General features: G+C 46.4%; 1 protein-coding gene across 1 annotated transcript; it reads left to right on the forward strand.

The window, feature by feature from the left end:
* The first annotated feature begins 3150 nt into the window (after positions 1 to 3150).
* Positions 3151 to 19596, forward strand: POC1A (POC1 centriolar protein A). The gene is made up of 11 exons (XM_066596948.1): positions 3151 to 3347; positions 3876 to 3960; positions 4937 to 5108; positions 7615 to 7794; positions 8944 to 9051; positions 12415 to 12530; positions 14076 to 14209; positions 15603 to 15671; positions 16588 to 16734; positions 16868 to 17017; positions 19386 to 19596. The coding sequence occupies exons 1-11, from the start codon at positions 3336 to 3338 to the stop codon at positions 19482 to 19484; spliced, it is 1272 nt and encodes a 423-aa protein (XP_066453045.1). The 5' UTR covers positions 3151 to 3335; the 3' UTR covers positions 19485 to 19596.
* The last annotated feature ends 1167 nt before the right edge of the window (positions 19597 to 20763 follow it).

Genomic DNA, 20763 nt, shown 5'->3' on the forward strand with positions numbered 1-20763 from the left:
AAACAATGGAATCTCCTGCAAATGGGTAATTTCATTATCACTACAACAAAGGACTTCCTTGCTGGTCCAGAAAGGAGCCCTCTGCTGTAGTTGTAAAGGGCAGTTGAATGAACATTGATGAGCTCTGCTTGGCTGGAAATACACTTATCCACCTGCCTACATCCACTCTACCAGTATCATTTCATCACAGTGCCGTGTTACTGATCCTCAAACGGAGCTAGAAAACGGAATTTCTGAGCGCTGATCTGAATGAGCTCAAAGTGGCACATTCTATGTAATGAGCAGCTGCTACGCAGAATACACGTAACCAACTTCCTTTAACATTGCATGATGGCAACAGCGGAACGGGAACTCCCTCATGTCCACGCCAATTTTCGCAAAGGGAAGAGGAACAAGAGACCAAATTATAAATCTCCAATGGATCCTGAAAAAAGGAGGAGTACATGTGCTTTATCAATTACAGCAAACCCTTTGATTGCATTAACCCTTTCCAATCCACTTTCTGACGTCTAAAGACATTATGATTTAAGGCTGCACAGTTCCGATGTTGGAAGACGCCCGTCAGGGTTCTCTTACTGTATATTGCCAGCCTCTCTGCTGTCAGAGCCTATCCAACGTGTCACCTCATGCAGTACTGGCTTTAGCCAGCATATAGCGCTGTTGTATAATGGCAGAAAGAGAGTAAGCCCCCTAGCAAAACCAGGATAGAAATTGGATTGGAAAGGGTTAAACACGACAAGCTGTGGCCAGGCCTAAGACAAGTGGGAAGCCCAGGACATCTGGGACAACTCAAACAGTCGTTGTATGCGAATCAGGAGGCTACCGTCAGAACCTCCAGCAGGGACACAGAATGGTTTAGAATCAGGAAAGGCATACATTCCCTGCATTGTTCAGCCTGTATGCAGAGGCGATCTTGGGGCGATACGGTTTATGTTTAAACAATTTTTATTGAAGCATTTTAGTTTTTACAGAACCGAAGATAAACATTTCCAATCATCACTATTGCAAATATCAATCATTAAACAAACCGCTTATTACAGCTGAACACAATCAGGTAATTAACTAACGTCAATGATAAATTCCTGATAATGCTAACAACCCGCAATCGGTATTATTGTCTACCAACTGAACCAAAGTTGTACGTATCTGAGCCCTAGTTCTGATCTTTCCTGATACTCATAGCCCTTAGTATGGCTACCACACTTAGATTATGAGGAACCCTCATTCACACATCAGGAGGAAAGGAAGAACATATAGTTTAAGGACAAGCAGAAGAGAAAATGTGTGCTTATCACCATGAAGCGTTCATATTTCTCTAAAGAGAAACCGATCCTAGACTAGAGTCTGGGGGTTTCCAATCAATCTCCAACATCCCGGGGATCTTTGGAAATGTATCCAAGAACTCCAAATGCCGACTGTCCTTCTCCACCGACACCAACTCCTCCATAGTCATCAACACATTCACCTCCTGTTTCCCCTCCACTGTTGTCGGGATCTTTTGTGTTTTCCAATATCCCGGTATAACTGAGCGTGCGGCTAGTAAAAAGAAACGCAGCAGGTCTTTTTTGATTTTAGACAATGAACCAGGTAGCATAGACAGGAGCGCTATCTATGGGGATGGAGTAATAGGACTTTTAGTAATTTTCTTGGAAGTGGAGAACACCATACCCCAAAAGGCCACAATGCTAGAATTCTACTGACGGGGCGATACAGTTTAGACAAATCCAACATTGAAATGAAGATCGGTGACAGAAACATCAACAATCTCAGATGATACAACCTTGCTGGCAGGAAGATCTTGAACAACTGATACTAAAAGTTAAGAAGGAAATTAAAAAGTCGGCCTATTTAAATAATGACAACAGCCGGTGACGGTGCAGGACAGATCAAAAATGAAGAAATTGATTGAAGCAACTCAAGACTTCGTCTTCCTCGAATCGAAAAATCGACTGCAATGAAGAATTAGGACCCAAAATAGAATGACAAATTGCGCTAAGTCGCAGCACAATGATAAGTATGGGTAAGATCTAGAAAAACAAAGACATAAGCATTGCAAGGAAATGCCAGACAGTGAATGCAATCATCTTCCCAATCACAACTGCTGCGAAAGTTGGGCACCAAGGATGCGCTCACACAGGCTTCTGTAAAAACGCTGCGTTTTAAACAAGACTTTTTTAGCTTTCTTAAACACATTTGATAGCATTCTTCAACGCGCTCCATCATGGCGATAGGTGATGAAGAGCGTTAAAAATCGCTGAAACGCACAAAAATAGTGCAGACAGCGTTCGAAAATCGTGGTGTTTGAACACTTATCTAAAAAAAAAAAACACATTGAGATCGAGGGAGGCGGTTTACAGGGCTATAAAAAACGGCCCGTGTGAGAGCGCTGTAAAGAAAATGGGCCGGAGGAAGATTGATGCCTTCGAACTTTGGTGCTGGAAGAAACTCCTCCAAATTCCTTGGACCACCGAGATCACGAATGAGACAGCCCAGACCGCATCAAACCAGTTTTTATTGGAGGAGAAAATTACGAAATAGAGTCTGGCATATGTCGCCACATAATGCGCGCTAATTAAATTAGAGACATCGATAATGCTTGGTGTGGTCAGCAACAAGAGATGTCACGGCCGCCAAAGAATTGCGGACGTGATACTAACAGAGCTGACACCAACATGAAAATGATCAAGCTGAAACAAGGCGTGCAAAACAGAACCGCGAGGAGAGGGCTGATCCGTACAGTGCCCGAGAGTCAGACCCGACTAAACGGATAAAGATAGATAGATCCATTTTTCCATGTACACTTAACTTATGCTAAACGTACATTAAAGGATAATATGAACAGCCATGAATGATAATATACCCTGCCTTGTATGTAGCAAAAGATGCAGCACTACAGTAACCTCTAAGCGCTCTGCCTGCTTTTGTGGAACTACATATCCCAGCATGCCGTGAAAGCCTCCCGCTATATACAAGACTCGCATTCACTGCATTGCATCATGGGAATTGTAGTTCATAAAGCTGAGCTCCAACAGTGCAGGCTGGGATTCCCATTGACTACATAACGTTAACACTACCGGAAGTGACGACATTTCAGATCTTCCGGTACTTCCTGTAACCTAGCAACGCGGCGTCCGTTAGCCACGCCCTTGCACTGTCAGGCCAATCGGTTAGGAGGCGGCAGAAGCGGCGCTTTGAATCCCTAACCCTTTGGTGTTCGGGCTGCCGCAGCCTCCGCTACTGGTCAGCGGGAAGAGTTAACGCCAGGAACAGGGCGGCAGATTCGTAGTCGCAGCCCGGGTGGTGATCAGTGCGGAGAGGACGCGGAGCGCAGCAGGATGGAGCAGCCGGTAAGCGAGGCCTGGGGGTCAACAGAAGGGCGACAGCTGTCATGCTGGGATTTGTAGTTCCACAAATGTCAACCTGCCTGTTCCCTTTTTATGCCCCCCCCCCCTCCTCCTACCAGAATGTAATGTGCACCCCAATATCCACAGCCCCCCCAGTGTAAACAACCCCCCCTCCACCTGCAGTGTAGCCCCCTCCTGCACAGATGGTACACTCCAGCTATGTATATGCAGTTTCAGTGTCATTAGTGTGTTTTACTCATGGCGACATCTGCGCTGGTCTCATCCTGCGGCAGCGTTTGTTTACAGGCAGAGAACACGAGTTATCCCAACCGTCCGCAGCGTGACCTCCCCATATAGCACCCCTAACTGGCGGATATCACTGCAATCTGCCAATCATGGGTCTGAAGGCCACCGGAGTAATGGCCGCTTATATACACAATGCCGTATCACATCCTCGTACTGGCGATAATATGTGCTATACGGATATCTGCTGTACTGTAATCACTTATTACATCATGTCCAACTTCTCAGGAGGATCCGTCCCTGGAGCGCAACTTCAGGGGGCACCGAGACACCGTCACCAGCGTGGACTTCAATCCTAACATGAAGCAGATCGGTGAGTGCAGCTCTGAAGTATAATATAGGATGTAACTCAGAATCAGTACAGGGTAAGTAATGTATGTACACAGTGACTCCACCAGCAGAATAGTGAGTGCAGCTCTGGAGTATATAATACAGGATGTAACTCAGAATCAGTACAGGATAAGTAATGTATGTATACAGTGACTCCACCAGCAGAATAGTGAGTACAGCTCTGGAGTATAATACAGGATGGCACTCAGGATGAGCACAGGATAAGTAATGTATGTACATAGTGACTGCACCAGCAGAATAGTGAGTGCAGCTCTGGAGTATAATACAGGATGGGACTCAGGATGAGTACAGGATAAGTAATGTATGTACATAGTGACTGCACCAGCAGAATAGTGAGTACAGCTCTGGAGTATAATACAGGATGTAACTCAGGAGCAGTACAGGATAAGTAATGTATGTACACAGTGACTCCACCAGCAGAATAGTGAGTACAGCTCTGGAGTATAATACAGGATGGCACTCAGGATGAGTACAGGATAAGTAATGTATGTACATAGTGACTGCACCAGCAGAATAGTGAGTACAGCTCTGGAGTATAATACAGGATGGCACTCAGGATGAGTACAGGATGTAACTCAGGATCAGTACAGGATAAGTAATGTATGTACACAGTGACTCCACCAGCAGAATAGTGAGTGCAGCTCTGGAGTATAATACAGGATGTAACTCAGGATCAGTACAGGATAAGTAATGTTTGTACACAGTGACTCCACCAGCAGAATAGTGAGTGCAGCTCTGGAGTATAATACAGGATGGCACTCAGGATGAGTACAGGATAAGTAATGTATGACAGTGACTCCACCAGCAGAATGGTGAGTGCAGCTCTGGAGTATAATACAGGATGAGTAATATAATATGTGTACACAGTGACTCTGTCCACTCTCTATGTACCAGTTATATGGGGATCAGAGGACATATTTGACATACTGTAATTACAGCCAGCGGCTCGATGGACTCCTGTGTGATGGTCTGGAATATGAAGCCTCAGATGAGGGCATATCGGTTTGTGGGTCACAAGGATGCAGTGATGTCAGTGGAATTCTCGCCCTCCGGGCATCTCCTCGCTTCGGCCTCCAGGGATAAGACCGTCCGCCTGTGGGTCCCCAGTGTGTGAGTATTGGGGTTACAACCTGCTGGCTTGTAGTAATGAGCTGTGAAGTACGCGGTGTAATTGTTTCCACATACAAACAGCGGGGAAATTAAAAGTAAAGTATTGTAAGATCTCTGCTTGCAGTCAGTGATGGAAAACGTGCACTGCTTACATCCGGAGTCTGAAAACCCCCTGTAAGCATTATCCACTCTGTGATAACCCCCTACTCCAAGGCAGAAGTGAATGGAGTTTCAGCGGCTGGCGCTTGTAGTTCCCCGGCTACAAATGATAGAAAGTGTATAATTATGGGAGAGATTTCTTAAGATTGGCATTTCATATTCTAGTCTTATCATCCCTGTCAGCGCACGATACGTCTAATATATGAAAATATGCTCGGTGCGTCTGCGCAGAAATCTATGGCAGCTACAGTAGATTTCTGGTATAATTTACGCCATTTTCTGGTGTAAATTGTACATAAATGTGTTCCTCTTTTTTTGGGGGGTGGAGTGGCGTAGCATGGCACACATGTAAAAGTTTCAACAGTTTTGTGCAAGCTGGGCTAATGCCAAATATTGCAACTTTTTTTTTTCCCACACACAAAAAGACTTCATGAATCTCTGACTCTGTGTCTGCTGAGCGTGAAGATTAATGAGCTCTTCCTCCCCCTAGTGGTGGAGTTTAGTAATGCACCTGTCACTAGTCTGTTAGATGCTCATTACAAATCACATCGTCCAGGGCTAAAATGACAGAACATCCGTCTCTACGTGTTTACCGTGCGCCCCCAGCTGATAGAGCTACAATTGTAATATGGGGTATAGATGTCCAGTCGCTGATGTGAAGGTCTTCCTCCGGACACTACATGAATGGGCTGATCACACGTAGGGAAAATGCAGTGGAATTTCTGAAGCAGAAAAAAATCTGCAGTGTAAATTAACCTGTTGTGCGGATTTTAACCCCTTCCCATCCCAGGATGTAAATGTACAGCAGTTTCCGCAAATGGACCTACATATATGGCCTATTTTGAAGGTGTAGCTTCAGAAACTCAGCTCGGTTCATCCACTGCGGGAGCTGGCTTGTGACTGACAGTTGGCCTCCTGCTGCAACATTGGGGATCAGTGAGAAAACCGATCCCTGCTGTTAACCCCTTACGTGCCATAATGAATGTTGATCACTGCATGTAAAAGGTTCAAAGAGGTAGGGCGCTCCTTCTGTAATGTGTAATCCCAGAGGGCCAATGGGTTGCAATGGCAACCGGATGCCAGTCAATGTTTTATATCGTCACATGCGTAACAACACGCACAACAAATTGAACACGCTTATTATCCTGCAACCAAACACTAAAAAAAGGAGAAAAAAACATTTTTGCTTATAAAAGGTACCAATGAAAACTACAGTTTGTGATGGGAAAAACAAGCCCTCACAGAGCTCCATGCATGGAAAAGTAAAATTCTAATGGGACTTGAAATGCATCAATGCATAAAAAACTTCCAGAATAAAAGGGTTTTTATTGTACGAAAGTAAAAAAAAAAAAAAAACCTTAAAAAATATCATTTTGGTATTGTCATATTTGTACCGACCCGCAGAAAAAAATGTATCCTGATATTATGCCACATGATTAACACTGTAAAAAAACCAAACTCAATAAAGGCAGAATTAATAAAAGTTAGGTAGTACATTATATGTACCCAAAAACGGTAGCAATAAAAACTACAACTCGCCGCGCAAAAACCATGGACAGAATGACAAAAAATAAAGTTATAGCTTTTGAAAATTGGAGATGAAAATCCCCTTCAAAAAGTGTCACGTCCTTAGGCCTGGAAGTGATTACAGGTCCCTTTAAAGGCCCTTTTACATGGGATGGCGTGTTATACACAGATGCCCGACAGGTTGCCCCAGCGATAATTGTTGCTGTGCTTTCACACAGGAGGATCATCACTAGTGAATGGAGGTGTAGCGGGCCAGGGGTCGTTACGGCCCACCCACCTCCTTTCACACTAAGCGAACGACCGATCCAGTTTTGTGTATCAGAAACTGAACGACGACTACAGATTCTCGCTAGCTGTTCAGTTGGGGGATGCCTTTACACTGAGCGATAATTGTTCAGATTCCGGCCAGTTACAGGAATTTGTTATCGGCCGTGTTAAAGGGCCCTAAGACTTTACCTTCACCTGCCTCTGCCATATTGGGGGAAGGAGATACAGACCAGATAGGGGTCCGGGCACTTCTGTGCAGCCGGGGGAATGTGCGACTAGCTGCTAGAAATCTCCACGTCTGTTATTTCCTCGCCTCTGTTACGGGAGGTAAAAACGATCTAGAGCTTTAGTGGCTGATATGAAAAAGGTTTGTGGTTGAGCAGAGATTGGCGCAGCCTGCAGGACTGATTGGCGAATCCTGTCCATACTGAGCAAGCATAAGCCATCGATCCTGCAGGTCTTGTGTGAGGGCACGGTTCCCCAGCGGTACCCTTGTATGGAGATGTAGCCATGTTGGACCATCGCACATTGTACATGTGACTTTGTTTTCCAGAAAAGGAGAATCAACCCTATTTAAGGCGCACACGGGCACAGTACGGAGCGTCAGCTTCTCCAGCGACGGGCAGTCTCTGGTCACCGCGTCCGACGACAAGACGGTCAAAGTATGGACGGTCCACAGACAAAAATTCCTTTTCTCTCTGAATCAGCACATAAACTGGGTGCGCTGCGCCAGGTAGGTACTTCATAATATGGTTATAACACTACAACTTCCCACCACAGCACACAGGGTGAGATGTATCCGCCATATTATACATATTACACTCTCATTGCTCCACTGTTTTGTTAGTCCCTGCTCCTTCTGCGTTACTTGTATTAGGTGCGTTCACACTTAGCGGATTTTGGTGTGTATCTATATCAAAATCTGCAGCATTTGGTGCAGGTTTTACATAGTATGTAAGGCCAAAAAAAGACACCTGTCTAGAGATGAGCGAGCACACTCGATAAGGCAAACTACTCGAGCGAGTAGTGCCTTATTCGAGTACCTGCCCACTCGTCTCTAAAGATGCCGGCGCGGGTGAGAGGTGAGTTGCGGCAGGGAACGGGGGGAGAGAGGGAAAGAGAGATCTCCCTTCCATTCCTCCCCGCCCCCTGCCGGCACCTGAATCTTTGGAGACGAGCGGGCAGGTACTCGAATAAGGCACTACTCGCTCAAGTAGTTTGCCTTATCGAGTATGCTCGCTCATCTATAGACGTGTCTTTTTTTGGCCTTACATACTATGTAAAACCTGCACCAAATGCTGCAGATTTTGGTATAGATACACACCAAAATCCGCTAAGTGTGAACGCACCTAATACAGTGCAGCCCGTGCACAATTACATTCGTGTCATCGCTAAACAAAGGCATGGGAAATATAAACAAACTGTGTACTGTGCATGACCGGCTGTGTGAGTACGCGGTCATGCACAGTACAATTTTGCCGCCGTACACAGGGTCACGTGTTTACGCGGCGTTTTACGCTTATGGCCTTGTGAGTCCAGCCTAATACACAGTGATTAGAACCCTTTGATTTTAATGGTTTCGTTTACATCTGCGTATTTTTCTTGCATGAAAAAAAATGCAGCATGTCCTATTTTGAAACAATTTTGGTCAAAGAAGTGAATGGGGCTGCACAAATACGCAATATATGCATGAAATGTGTATTCACGGCACATAAAAGCTATAGTCCCTTCTTGTGGGGTTTTTTTTTTTGCACACATAAATACACTGTGCCTAGATATGCAAGAAGGGTTGAAATACGCCCTGGATAGGCTATGTATTCATGGACCGAAATAAGCTGTGTCCGCGTAAATAAGCCCCAACTCTTAATCTCCCCTCCTCCAGGTTTTCACCAGATGGACGGCTGATCGTGTCCGCCAGCGATGACAAAACCATAAAACTGTGGGACAAGACCAGTCGGGAGTGCACTCATTCATTCTGTGAACATGGCGGGTAAGGACGATCCTGACACTTTCTGTACTACATTTACCAGCATGCCGAGTGGCTCTTAAAGGGGTTGTCTTGTCTGGTTAACACTGATGCCCAGCAGAAGGATGCAGCGCCAGAAATACTGAGAGCAGCGAGAAATATTGGGGAACACTTCTGCAACTTTCTAGGAGACTTTGTGTTTTATATTTCTCACCATTTTCAAGATCTCTGCTTGCTTTCAGTAAATGGGAACATTCATATTTACCTCTAGAATATATGATGCTTCTTACAGCTGAGGGTTTGTTACAGTTGAATCTAGTCTAGACAATCCTCTGTGATATAAACACTGATACATGTTATCTGCACTGATACATTGTAACATCCCGGACTCCACACTGATACATGTTACCTGCACTGATACATTGTAACATCCCGGACTCCACACTGATACATGTTACCTGCACTGATACATTGTAACATCCCGGACTCCACACTGATACATGTTACCTACACTGATACATTGTAACATCCCGGACTCCAGACTGATACATGTTACCTGCACTGATACATTGTAACATCCTGGACTCCACACTGATACATGTTACCTGCACTGATACATTGTAACATCCCGGACTCCACACTGATACATGTTACCTGCACTGATACATTGTAACATCCCAGACTCCACACTGATACATGTTACCTGCACTGATACATTGTAACATCCCGGACTCCACACTGATACATGTTACCTGCACTGATACATTGTAACATCCCGTACTCCACACTGATACATGTTACCTGCACTGATTCATTGTAACATCCCGGACTCCAGACTGATACATGTTACCTGCACTGATACATTGTAACATCCCGGACTCCACACTGATACATGTTACCTGCACTGATACATTGTAACATCCCGGACTCCACACTGATACATGTTACCTGCACTGATACATTGTAACATCCCAGACTCCACACTGATACATGTTACCTGTACTGATACATTGTAACATCCCGGACTCCACACTGATACATGTTACCTGCACTGATACATTGTAACATCCCAGACTCCAGACTGATACATGTTACCTGCACTGATACATTGTAACATCCCAGACTCCACACAGATACATGTTACCTGCACTGATACATTGTAACATCCTGGACTCCACACTGATACATGTTACCTGCACTGATGCATTTTAACATCCCGGACTCCACACTGATACATGTTACCTGCACTGATACATTGTAACATCCTGGACTCCACACTGATACATGTTACCTGCACTGATACATTGTAACATCCCAGACTCCAGACTGATACATGTTACCTGCACTGATACATTGTAACATCCCGGACTCCACACTGATACATGTTACCTGCACTGATACATTGTAACATCCCAGACTCCAGACTGATACATGTTACCTGCACTGATACATTGTAACATCCCGGACTCCACACCGATACATGTTACCTGTACTGATACATTGTAACACCCCGGACTCCACACTGATACATGTTACCTGCACTGATACATTGTAACATCCCGGACTCCACACTGATACATGTTACCTGCACTGATACATTGTAACATCCCAGACTCCACACCGATACATGTTACCTGTACTGATACATTGTAACATCCCAGACTCCAGACTGATACATGTTACCTGCACTGATACATTGTAACATCCTGGACTCCACACGGATACATGTTACCTACACTGATACATTGTAACATCCCGGACTCCACACTGATACATGTTACCTACACTGATACATTGTAACATCCCGGACTCCACACTGATACATGTTACCTGCACTGATACATTGTAACATCCCGGACTCCACACTGATACATGTTACCTGCACTGATACATTGTAACATCCCGGACTCCACACTGATACATGTTACCTGCACTGATACATTGTAACATCCCGGACTCCACACTGATACATGTTACCTGCACTGATACATTGTAGCATCCCGGACTCCACACTGATACATGTTACCTGCACTGATACATTGTAACATCCTGGACTCCACACGGATACATGTTACCTGCACTGATACATTGTAACATCCCGGACTGATACATGTTACCTGCACTGATACATTGTAACATCCTGGACTCCACACTGATACCTGTTACCTGCACTGATACATTGTAACATCCCGGACTCCACACTGATACCTGTTACCTGCACTGATACATTGTAACATCCCGGACTCCACACTGATACATGTTACCTGCACTGATACATTGTAACATCCCGGACTCCACACTGATACATGTTACCTGCACTGATACATTGTAACATCCCGGACTCCACACTGATACATGTTACCTGCACTGATACATTGTAACATCCCGGACTCCACACTGATACATGTTACCTGCACTGATACATTGTAACAAACTTCAGGAATGTCCAACGAATTGACCAGCACTCTGGATTTTCTTCAGAAAGTATAAATCATTATTCCTCAGCAAATTGTACGCTGCAATGTTGCAGTAAAGGCCGCCGCAGTATGTGCACCTCATCCTGCCAGAAATTTTTCTGTTTCTGTCTTAGGCTGGATTCACACGAACGTATATCGGCTTGGTTTTCACGCCGAACCGATATACGTTGTCCTCCTCTCCAGGGGGGGAGGATGGAAGAGCCAGGAGCAGGAACTAGGCTCCCGCCCCCTCTGCCTCCTCTCCGCCCCTCTGCACTATTTGCAATGAAAGGAGGCGGGGTGGGGCGTGGCTAAGTGGTGAGAATTAGCCACGCCCTGTCCCGCCTCTCCTCATTGCAAATAATGCAGAGGGGCGGAGAGGAGGCAGAGAGGGGGCGGGAGCTCAGAGCACTGCTCCTTGCTCTTCCATTCCCCCCCTCCCCCGCCCCCTTCCGATGAGGACGACGTATATTGGCTCGGCGTGAAAACCGAGCCGATATACGTTCGTGTGAATCCACCCATAGAAAAAAAAAAGTTACTTGAAAGATTAAAACTGTCGTGATAGAACATTAAAAAAAACATGCGCACCTCACCTGATCCCCGCCGCTCCAGTTCCACCAGTACCAGCTGCTCTCACTTCCTGCTGCAGCAGTGATGTGACCACGCCGGCCAATCATCAGCTCAGTTTGGACAGTGATTATCTGTAGCTGTCACATATCCTGCTTTCAGGACATGATTGCTGCTGCAGCAGGGAGTAGAGAGCAGGCTTCAATGGAATGGGGGCTTTGGAATTTGGGTGAGTCTGTCTTTTTATGTATTTCCACCACAGTTAGTGTCGCTCCAAAAAAATATTTTTGCCCAGATGATCTTTTTACCGATCTATTGAGTGTCCACACTGACGTCTGGGCGGCTCGTGTGCTTTGTGCTCCAGGTTCGTGAACTTTGTGGACTTTCACCCCAGCGGGACCTCCGTGGCGGCTGCGGCTACTGACAACACCGTGAAAGTCTGGGACATCCGAATGAACAAACTTATCCAGCATTACCAAGGTATTCTGTGAGGGCCCCTGGGTGATCTCTACCCGCAGGGAGGGCCCCTGGGTGATCTCTACCCGCAGGGAGGGCCCCTGGGTGAGCTCTACCCGCAGGGAGGGCCCCTGGGTGAGCTCTACCCGCAGGGAGGGCCCCTGGGTGAGCTCTACCCGCAGGGAGGGCCCCTGGGTGAGCTCTACCCGCAGGGAGGGCCCCTGGGTGAGCTCTACCCGCAGGGAGGGCCCCTGGGTGAGCTCTACCCGCAGGGAGGGCCCCTGGGTGAGCTCTACCCGCAGGGAGGGCCCCTGGGAATTTTCCCACTGCAGTTCCATTCACTGAAAGGCATACAGTTAAAGGGGTTGCCCAGATAAGAAAAACATGTCTGCTTTCTTTCAAACACAGCGACACCCTGGTCTGTGGGGTGTGTGAGGTATTGCAGTTCCACTCCTATTCACTTCAATGCAGCTGAGCTGCAATACCAGACACTATCCTATGGACAAGGGCGGCGCTGTTTTGAAGAAAACATCCATGTTTTTCTCACCCTGGACAACCTCTTTAACTGGGAGTTTGTCCATCGGACACATAATATTGCACTGGTTGTAGTGGGAAACAGTCAATAAGCTTGATAACATACACCGCCCTAACAGGCCTTTAAAAGAACATACATTGCATTTTACTGTACAAGTGTGAACTCTGCTAAATGCCATCATTATAGGGTTAAATCTTAATGCAAGTCTTCAATCTGACGAAACCTCCAAGATGTGGAACTTTTTCCCCCCCAGCTTTTGTAGGGGGCGTCTTTCCTGCTAGATAAGTGTGACTGTCACTTTAAATGGTCTCTTGTGTGCGCAGAGATCCCGGCTGTGTGTAGCGGACGATATGATAGTGGTTTTTGCTGAGTCACCGTGATGTGGCTGGGCGCCTTATGTTCTGAATCCATTCTGTAACCGGTGGCCCTGAAGCTGTTGTGAAACTACAACTCCCAGCATGCTCTATGTCTGGTGTTTACACAAGTCTGACAGACAAGCCTGTGGAAGAAATGTCTAGAACAAAGCTCCATACCCAGAGCCGCTTTCATTTTTTAAACTGCTAAAGTGAAATGAAAGCTGCACTGGGATTGGTTGCTCTGGGCAAGAAGGACATCTTACGATTGTTTTAATTAATGAGCACAGTGCATTTTTTTGCAGTGATGTGGTTAGACAGTTTTGATAAATGACACCCGAAGCCTCATTGGCGTTTAATATTTGCCCCTGTCTCCTATGGACAACCATTCTGGCTGCCACTGCAGCAACCACAGGGATCACCATCCTACTTGCTAGAACCCTACGGTTGTGTTTACACGGGGCAGAACAGCTGTGGAATGTCCGTGATCAGTTACATAGCATTTCCGCATCCAAAACACACTGATACATAGCGGATGTGACCGCACGCATTCAACAGTCCCTGGCAGCGGTTTGGGGAATTCGGTGCGCCACTCGTCGGCTCAATGGCATGATCGGAGGGTGGGGGGGCATGTGATGTAGGGCCAGACTCCTATTGATGATGGTTTCTGGTGTATTTCAGTACACAGCGGAGCGGTGAATTCTCTCTCCTTTCACCCGTCTGGTAATTATCTCATCACCTCCTCCAATGACTCCACGCTGAAGGTCCTCGACTTACTGGAGGGGCGGTTACTGTACACGCTGCACGGACATCAGGTGAGCTCAGTATACACTATATATACACCCTTAGGCTGCCTGTCCACGGGCATTACCGTATGCCGCCGCGGGATACCGCTGCCCGGGAGCTGGAGTCGGCAGACAGATCTCTGCTGTCAGCCTTTCTGTCAGATAGGCTGACCGCGGAGAATCGCGGCAAATTGCAGCATGCTGCGATTTGCCAGCCGCAAGCAGAGAGTTGCAATGATTCTCCGCTCGTGGACAGGGGGGAAACGCTCTCCATAGCAACGCTATGGAGAGCATACACTGCGTTCCCCGTGGCTGGGTTATCGCCGCGGGGAATGCAATTCAAACCCGCCCGTGGACAGGCAGCCTTACTGAAGGGGCGGTTACTGTACACGCTGCACGGGCATCAGGTGAGCACACTATACACTGTATATACCCTTACTGTGGTGTCGGTTACTGTACACGCTGCACGGGCATCAGGTGAGCACACTATACACTGTATATACCCTTACTGTGGTGTCGGTTACTGTACACGCTGCACGGGCATCAGGTGAGCACACTATACACTGTATATACCCTTACTGTGGTGTCGGTTACTGTACACGCTGCACGGGCATCAGGTGAGCGCAGTATACACTGTATATAGCCTTACTGGAGGGGCAGTTACTGTACACGCTGCACAGACATCAGGTGAGTGCAGTATACACTGTATCTACCCTTGCTTGAGGGGCATTTACTGGACATGCTGTACGGGCATCAGGTAAGCGGAGTATATATCCTTACTGGAGGGGCGGTTACTGTACACGCTGCACAGACATCAGGTGAGTACAGTATACATTGTATATAGCCTTACTGGAGGGGCGGTTACTGTACACGCTGCACAGACATCAGGTGAGTACAGTATACATTGTATATAGCCTTACTGGAGGGGCGGTTACTGTACACGCTGCAAAGATATCAGGTGAGTGCAGTATACACTGTATCTACCCTTACTTGAGGGGCATTTACTGGACACGCTGTATGGGCATCAGGTAAGCGCAGTATATACCCTTACTGGAGAGGAGGTTACTGTACACGCACGGCCATCAGGTGAGCGGCAGTATACACTGTATACCCTTACTGGAGGGGCAGTTACTGTACATGCTGCACGGGCATCAGGTGAGTGCAGAATACACTGTATATACCCTTACTGTGGGGGGGTGGTCACTGTACACGCTGCACAGGTATTAGATGAGTGCAGTATACATTGTATACCCTTATTAGCAGGCTGCTCCCTTATGATGATTTGTGTAATGTAAAGTTCTGCGGCTTTCTAATGAACTTTTTTCATTTTTTTACCACTGTCAATATATCTGCTTGCTGTCAATAAATGAAAACCTTAATCCACATTATAATATAATCAAGAGTACTTCTTTCCATGTTGCAGGGGGCAGTGACTTGTGTGAAGTTCTCCAGAGAAGGACAATACTTCGCATCTGGGGGGTCTGATGAGCAAGTGAGTGAGAAGTTGTGTGGGTGCAGCCCGACGCCTGGGGGCGGAGCGAGGGTGGGCAGCCCGACGTCTGGGGGCGGAGCGAGGGTGGGCAGCCGACAATTAGGCCTCCCTCACACAGGTGTTTGCAGAAACGCAGTGTTTTTCAACGTTGTGTTTACTGTGTTTTCAGCAGCACTGGCATGCCTTTTGGCTGCGTTTTTAACACAGCTGGAAACGCAGCGAAGAAAACTGGGGGGAAAAAAAGTAATGCTCACCTAGTTGATGCTGTCGGGTCCCTGCTGCTGCTTTCAGTAGCTCCGTGCAGTCTTCCCGACACGCTGACAGACCATCTTTTGCTGGTAACGTGGGTTGAAGACCACGCCTCCAGCAAGAGATTGCTCTGATTTGGCTGAGCCATTCAATGAAAGGCTGTGATTGGCCAATCACCTCAGCCAATCAGTGCAATATCTTGCTGGAGGCGGGGGTCTTCAATCCCCGTTACCAGAAAGAGATGCTTTGTCGGGGATGACAACTATGGAAAGAAGCAACAGGGGTCCGATGGCGGCAGCTAGGCGAGCATTGTTTTTTTTTTTTTCTCAAGTAGTGTAGCTAGGGTGTTTAGCGCTTCAAAAAAATGCGGTACCAAGTTGTGCCACGTTTTTGGCAGCGCTGAAACTGCTGCCCATTCATTTCAAGAGAACATGGCATCGCTGTCAAAGCGCAGCGCTGGGAACGCTGCGTTTTTACCCTTGTGTGAGCAGCCCCCTTGAAATGAATGGGAGCCTTGTACAGTGTTTAGAGCAGCGCTGAAAAAGCAGCACTAAATGCTGTACAGAAGCACCTGTGTGAGGGAGGCCTTAGGGTAATGGCGTGCGTGCAGCTGACACCCGGGATAGGCCAAGTGTATGCGTCTCACGTGTGTCTTATTCTCCTTCAGATTATGGTGTGGAAAACAAACTTCGATTCATCCACGTACAGCGACGTCCTGAAGCACAAGAGGCGAGATGTGTTCATGAGTGGCGCTGATTCCAAGGCAAGTGGCGTCCTTCTTCAACCCGCTCATCCGACCGACCCGGCACATGAGGTATGGGCTAATGATGAGACAAACTATCCACCGGGGAGTCGAGATTCTCTGTTCTCTTTCACTGTTCACCCGCGTGACGCAGTACGGATAGTGTCCATTATTATAACTGACGTTGTTTCCGCTGTGTTCCCAGCCCCCCCTGAGTGTGGAGGACAGAAGGAGTCCCGTCCCACCCAGACCCCGATCTACTGACCATCCAAAATCCCAAGCTGATGACTTCAACATGCGGAATATCGCCAACACTCTGGAGCACATTGTTGGGCAGTTGGATATCCTGACTCAGGTACAAATCGCCATCTAGCGTTGATGCCTGAGATCCCCGTGAGATCATCTCATGGACCCGCCTTACTATTGTACTGCTGCACTCCTCCATAATGGAGAAACTCAGCTTGGTGGTTCCTGAGCCTCCTGGTCCATGAATCCCTTAGTCACGGAGCTTTTTTGTTTTTTTTTTCCATCTTCGTTTTTTCCTCCTCCCTTTTAAAAAATCGTAACTCTATTTATCCATCGACGTCGCTGTATGAGGGCTTGTTTTTTGCGGGACTATTTAATGTACCATAGTTTTTAAAAATTCTAAGTGGAAAGAAATGGAAAAAAAACGACATTCCAACATCTTTCAGTGCATGGCTCCCAAGATCTCATCGTGAGGTGGGTGGGGGTGGGGGGTGGGGTTAAATGCCATCTCCCTTCATTCACGTCTTGCAAGGGCAGGATGTAAAAACCCTATTGGACTGTCACTAAGGGGTTAATAGAATGCCAGAACAACAGTTACGATTGATACAATCAGAGGCAGTTGTTAGAAAAGAGACTAGTAATTATTAGGAAATTATAGTACTAGTGTTTCTGGTGGTGCAATGCGCCACACAGCTCTGCTACATGCACGTCTCACACACACAGCTCTGTTACATGCATTTCACACACAGCTCTACTACATTGCTTTCGCATATGAGCTGCACGTGATTTACGAACTTCAGCATCTTGCTGAGAAGACATGTTGACTTGTAGCTTTTGCATATCTGCAGCACGAGATGTACGAACTTCAGCTGGCGGCTGGAGGTGACATTGTGGCTTGTTGCTGCGTCGTGTTACCTACATTAGCCTTACGGCAGCATTGAACCCCCTGCGGTGACATGTTTGCACGACAGCGACTATTTGTTTCAACACTGGACAACGGTTGATGATTGGATGAAGGCTAGACTGGTGTTGGTGGCATTAGCACTTGGGATGACATGATAGCATGTTCAGGAGATGTGAAGCTATGGTGAAGAACTATGCTTCAATGTTGTTGGTCAATATGCACTGCCAGTTATGTATGTGAACATTTGTGAGGTGTTATTTAATGGCTTCTCCACACAGGTGTCAAGCTATCTCACAACATACAAACTGCCAGACTGAGTACTGCTGTATCCATAGCAACTGAGGCCACAGCGGTTTGTGGGGGATGTAGTCTGCCCATAAACCCTCATTCAGTGCACGAGGAGGTTAAGGACCTGTGATAATGTCACCGTCATGTGATCAGGGGGAGGAGCTAAAAGATGGTAACTAACATCACAAGTGCTGTCAAGCTCTGCATGTAACTCACACACGGACGGTCGGGCAAGTTAGCACTTTGATGGAGCAATGCAGGTTTAGGCCATTGAGGGAGTGAGAAGTAGGTGACAACCCCTGGGGTAAACTGTAAAGTCGGTCACAGCAATGGTTGTCAGATGACCTCTATTAACATAGAAACTACTGAGCAGAGTATTAACACCCCCAGCAGTTTAGCAGGAGCTCTGTTTGTTCTGCAGGAAAAGGAGATTACAGTTTTAGGCAACAGAGCTTATAGCCCTTACAGAACCGGAGTTACAGCTGTTTGAAGTGGAGTCGGGAATACTGAAGGGGAAAACGGGACCAGGGGCAGCAGAGACGTGATTCTCCTATATATCTCACCTGTCGCAGATAGACTTGTTCATGGTCTCATCCCCCCCATCAATCAGAAAGCATATCTGCTTTCATGTTGTCAGATATGTTTTTTTTTTTTACCAGAAAAGCCGTAAAATGAGGCTTTGCTCCTGTAATCACTCCTCTACACCGTTTAACCCCACAGATGCTGCAGTCATTGCTGATCATGGCAGCTAAATGTTTTTACAGGGAGGAAAAATGAAAACCTTTTTTCCCCTTACACAAGACTTTAAATATTGAAAAAAATAAAACCAATAACCCGTACTATAAAATATTACTTCTATTTAAACAAAAATCCAAAATAGCCATTTTCTGATCATCTTGTTTCCCCGAAACTGAAATAAAAACTCATTTAAAACTTGTATATACCTCAAAGTAAAACTATGAGCTGTCCCAAAAAAGTGGCCTCATACAGTCCTGTCAAATGGGAAATAAATTGCTTTGGTCCTACAATGTGGCACCACACACAAAAAAGTGTTATAAATGCACTTAAAGCGACCGCGTTCTGCGCCAAATATACTTACATGAGATAAATCAAAAATCTACAATAAAAGTGACGTTTTCTGGAGGCGTTTTTCAATTAAAATGTGACTGTTGAAGGGTTAAAAGATTTCACATAAGGGGTAAAGTTGGGGAGGAGACTTGCAGGTTGTTGGGGTGTGATCATTATACGGTTATTACGCTCTTCATCCACTGATTTTTCTCCCCAGACTGTAGGGATTTTAGAGCAAAGACTTTCTCTGACTGAAGACAAACTGAGAGAATGTCTAGAGGGGCAGGAGAAGCGGCCCGGAAGCGATACATCATGACCGCGAAGACGGGGCGCCGCTGCTCACATACAATATTGGTGTTTTTTAAGGTTTTTATCTGCTACTATTTTTATTGTAAATATTTAATGTTAATAAAACTATTTTTGATGGATCTGGCTTTAACTATGGAGGAAATAAGTGCCCCCCCCCTATATAATTGTAGGTCTGAGTTGGTGAATCTGCACATTTTGCCGTCGTCATCAGCTGTGTTCTTGCTGAACCAATAAGCAGGTTTGTCATTCAGGACTTGAGGAAAGATGACCCCTTACTTGGCCGTAGCGGCCGCCATATTGGTTGTCACCAAGCTGGCCTAGAAGGAGATGCATGTATAGTGACAGTGGGTGGTGTAGGTGGACTCTCCTCCTGTATGTGACCTGTCACCTCCGCAGGACACAAGTGCCGAATCCAATCCAGGGATGCGGCGATCGCTAATCGCCGTTATTACGAGGACGCGCTGTCACCACTGAGATGACATCCACATTGGCTACAACTGATCTTTGCACATTTCTGGTTTTGCAACTTTTAGGGGAAGTTTCTTATAGAATTGTGTAACTTCCACATCGCAACGACTGTAAACCTTCACCAATAGCTCTGAATGACATTGCTAGCACTGAGTAGTTTAACCCTTTCCCGCCCCAGGATGTAAGTTTACGTCCTGGCTGGGAAGATGTTCCCACAAATGGATGTAAATTTGCTTCCTATGGATGGCGCAGGCTCAGAGGCTGAGCCCGCAGCGGGAACCATCTATAACTGACAACCAGCCTCCCGCTAGGATGGGTGAGAACACTGATCCTCGCTGTTGACCCCTTACACACCACAATGTTGATTGTGGCATGTAAAGGACTCTCAGAAGGGGGCCAATTATGTATAGCTGAGGGCCGATGGGTTGCTATGGCACAATGCTGTCCAGGTCTGCCATGGCTATGATCAATAGTATTAGCAATAACTATTTGCAGTACAGAAGTTCTGCAGTGTATTATCATAGCGATTAATTGCTTCACAGGTTCGAGCCCCTGACAGGGATGTAAAAAAGGCAAGAAAATAAAAAATAGAAGAAAACTTTTTGCACACTTTCCCTTCTTCATTTAATAAAGATTTTAATTAAAAAATGTAAAACCCCCCATTTGATATAATCGCAGCCCTTTTCACTTTTTAGTAAAAGCTTTTATTTCCCCGCATGTACCGCTCCTTCTCCCGTACACCGCTGGCAGGAGCCCGCTGGCCCTCCTAATATGGCTCTCTAATGGTCTGAAGACACACATTCTTTACAGTGATGGCG

This window comes from Eleutherodactylus coqui, chromosome 3, assembly GCF_035609145.1.
Source record: "Eleutherodactylus coqui strain aEleCoq1 chromosome 3, aEleCoq1.hap1, whole genome shotgun sequence".
Lineage (NCBI taxonomy): Eukaryota > Metazoa > Chordata > Amphibia > Anura > Eleutherodactylidae > Eleutherodactylus > Eleutherodactylus coqui.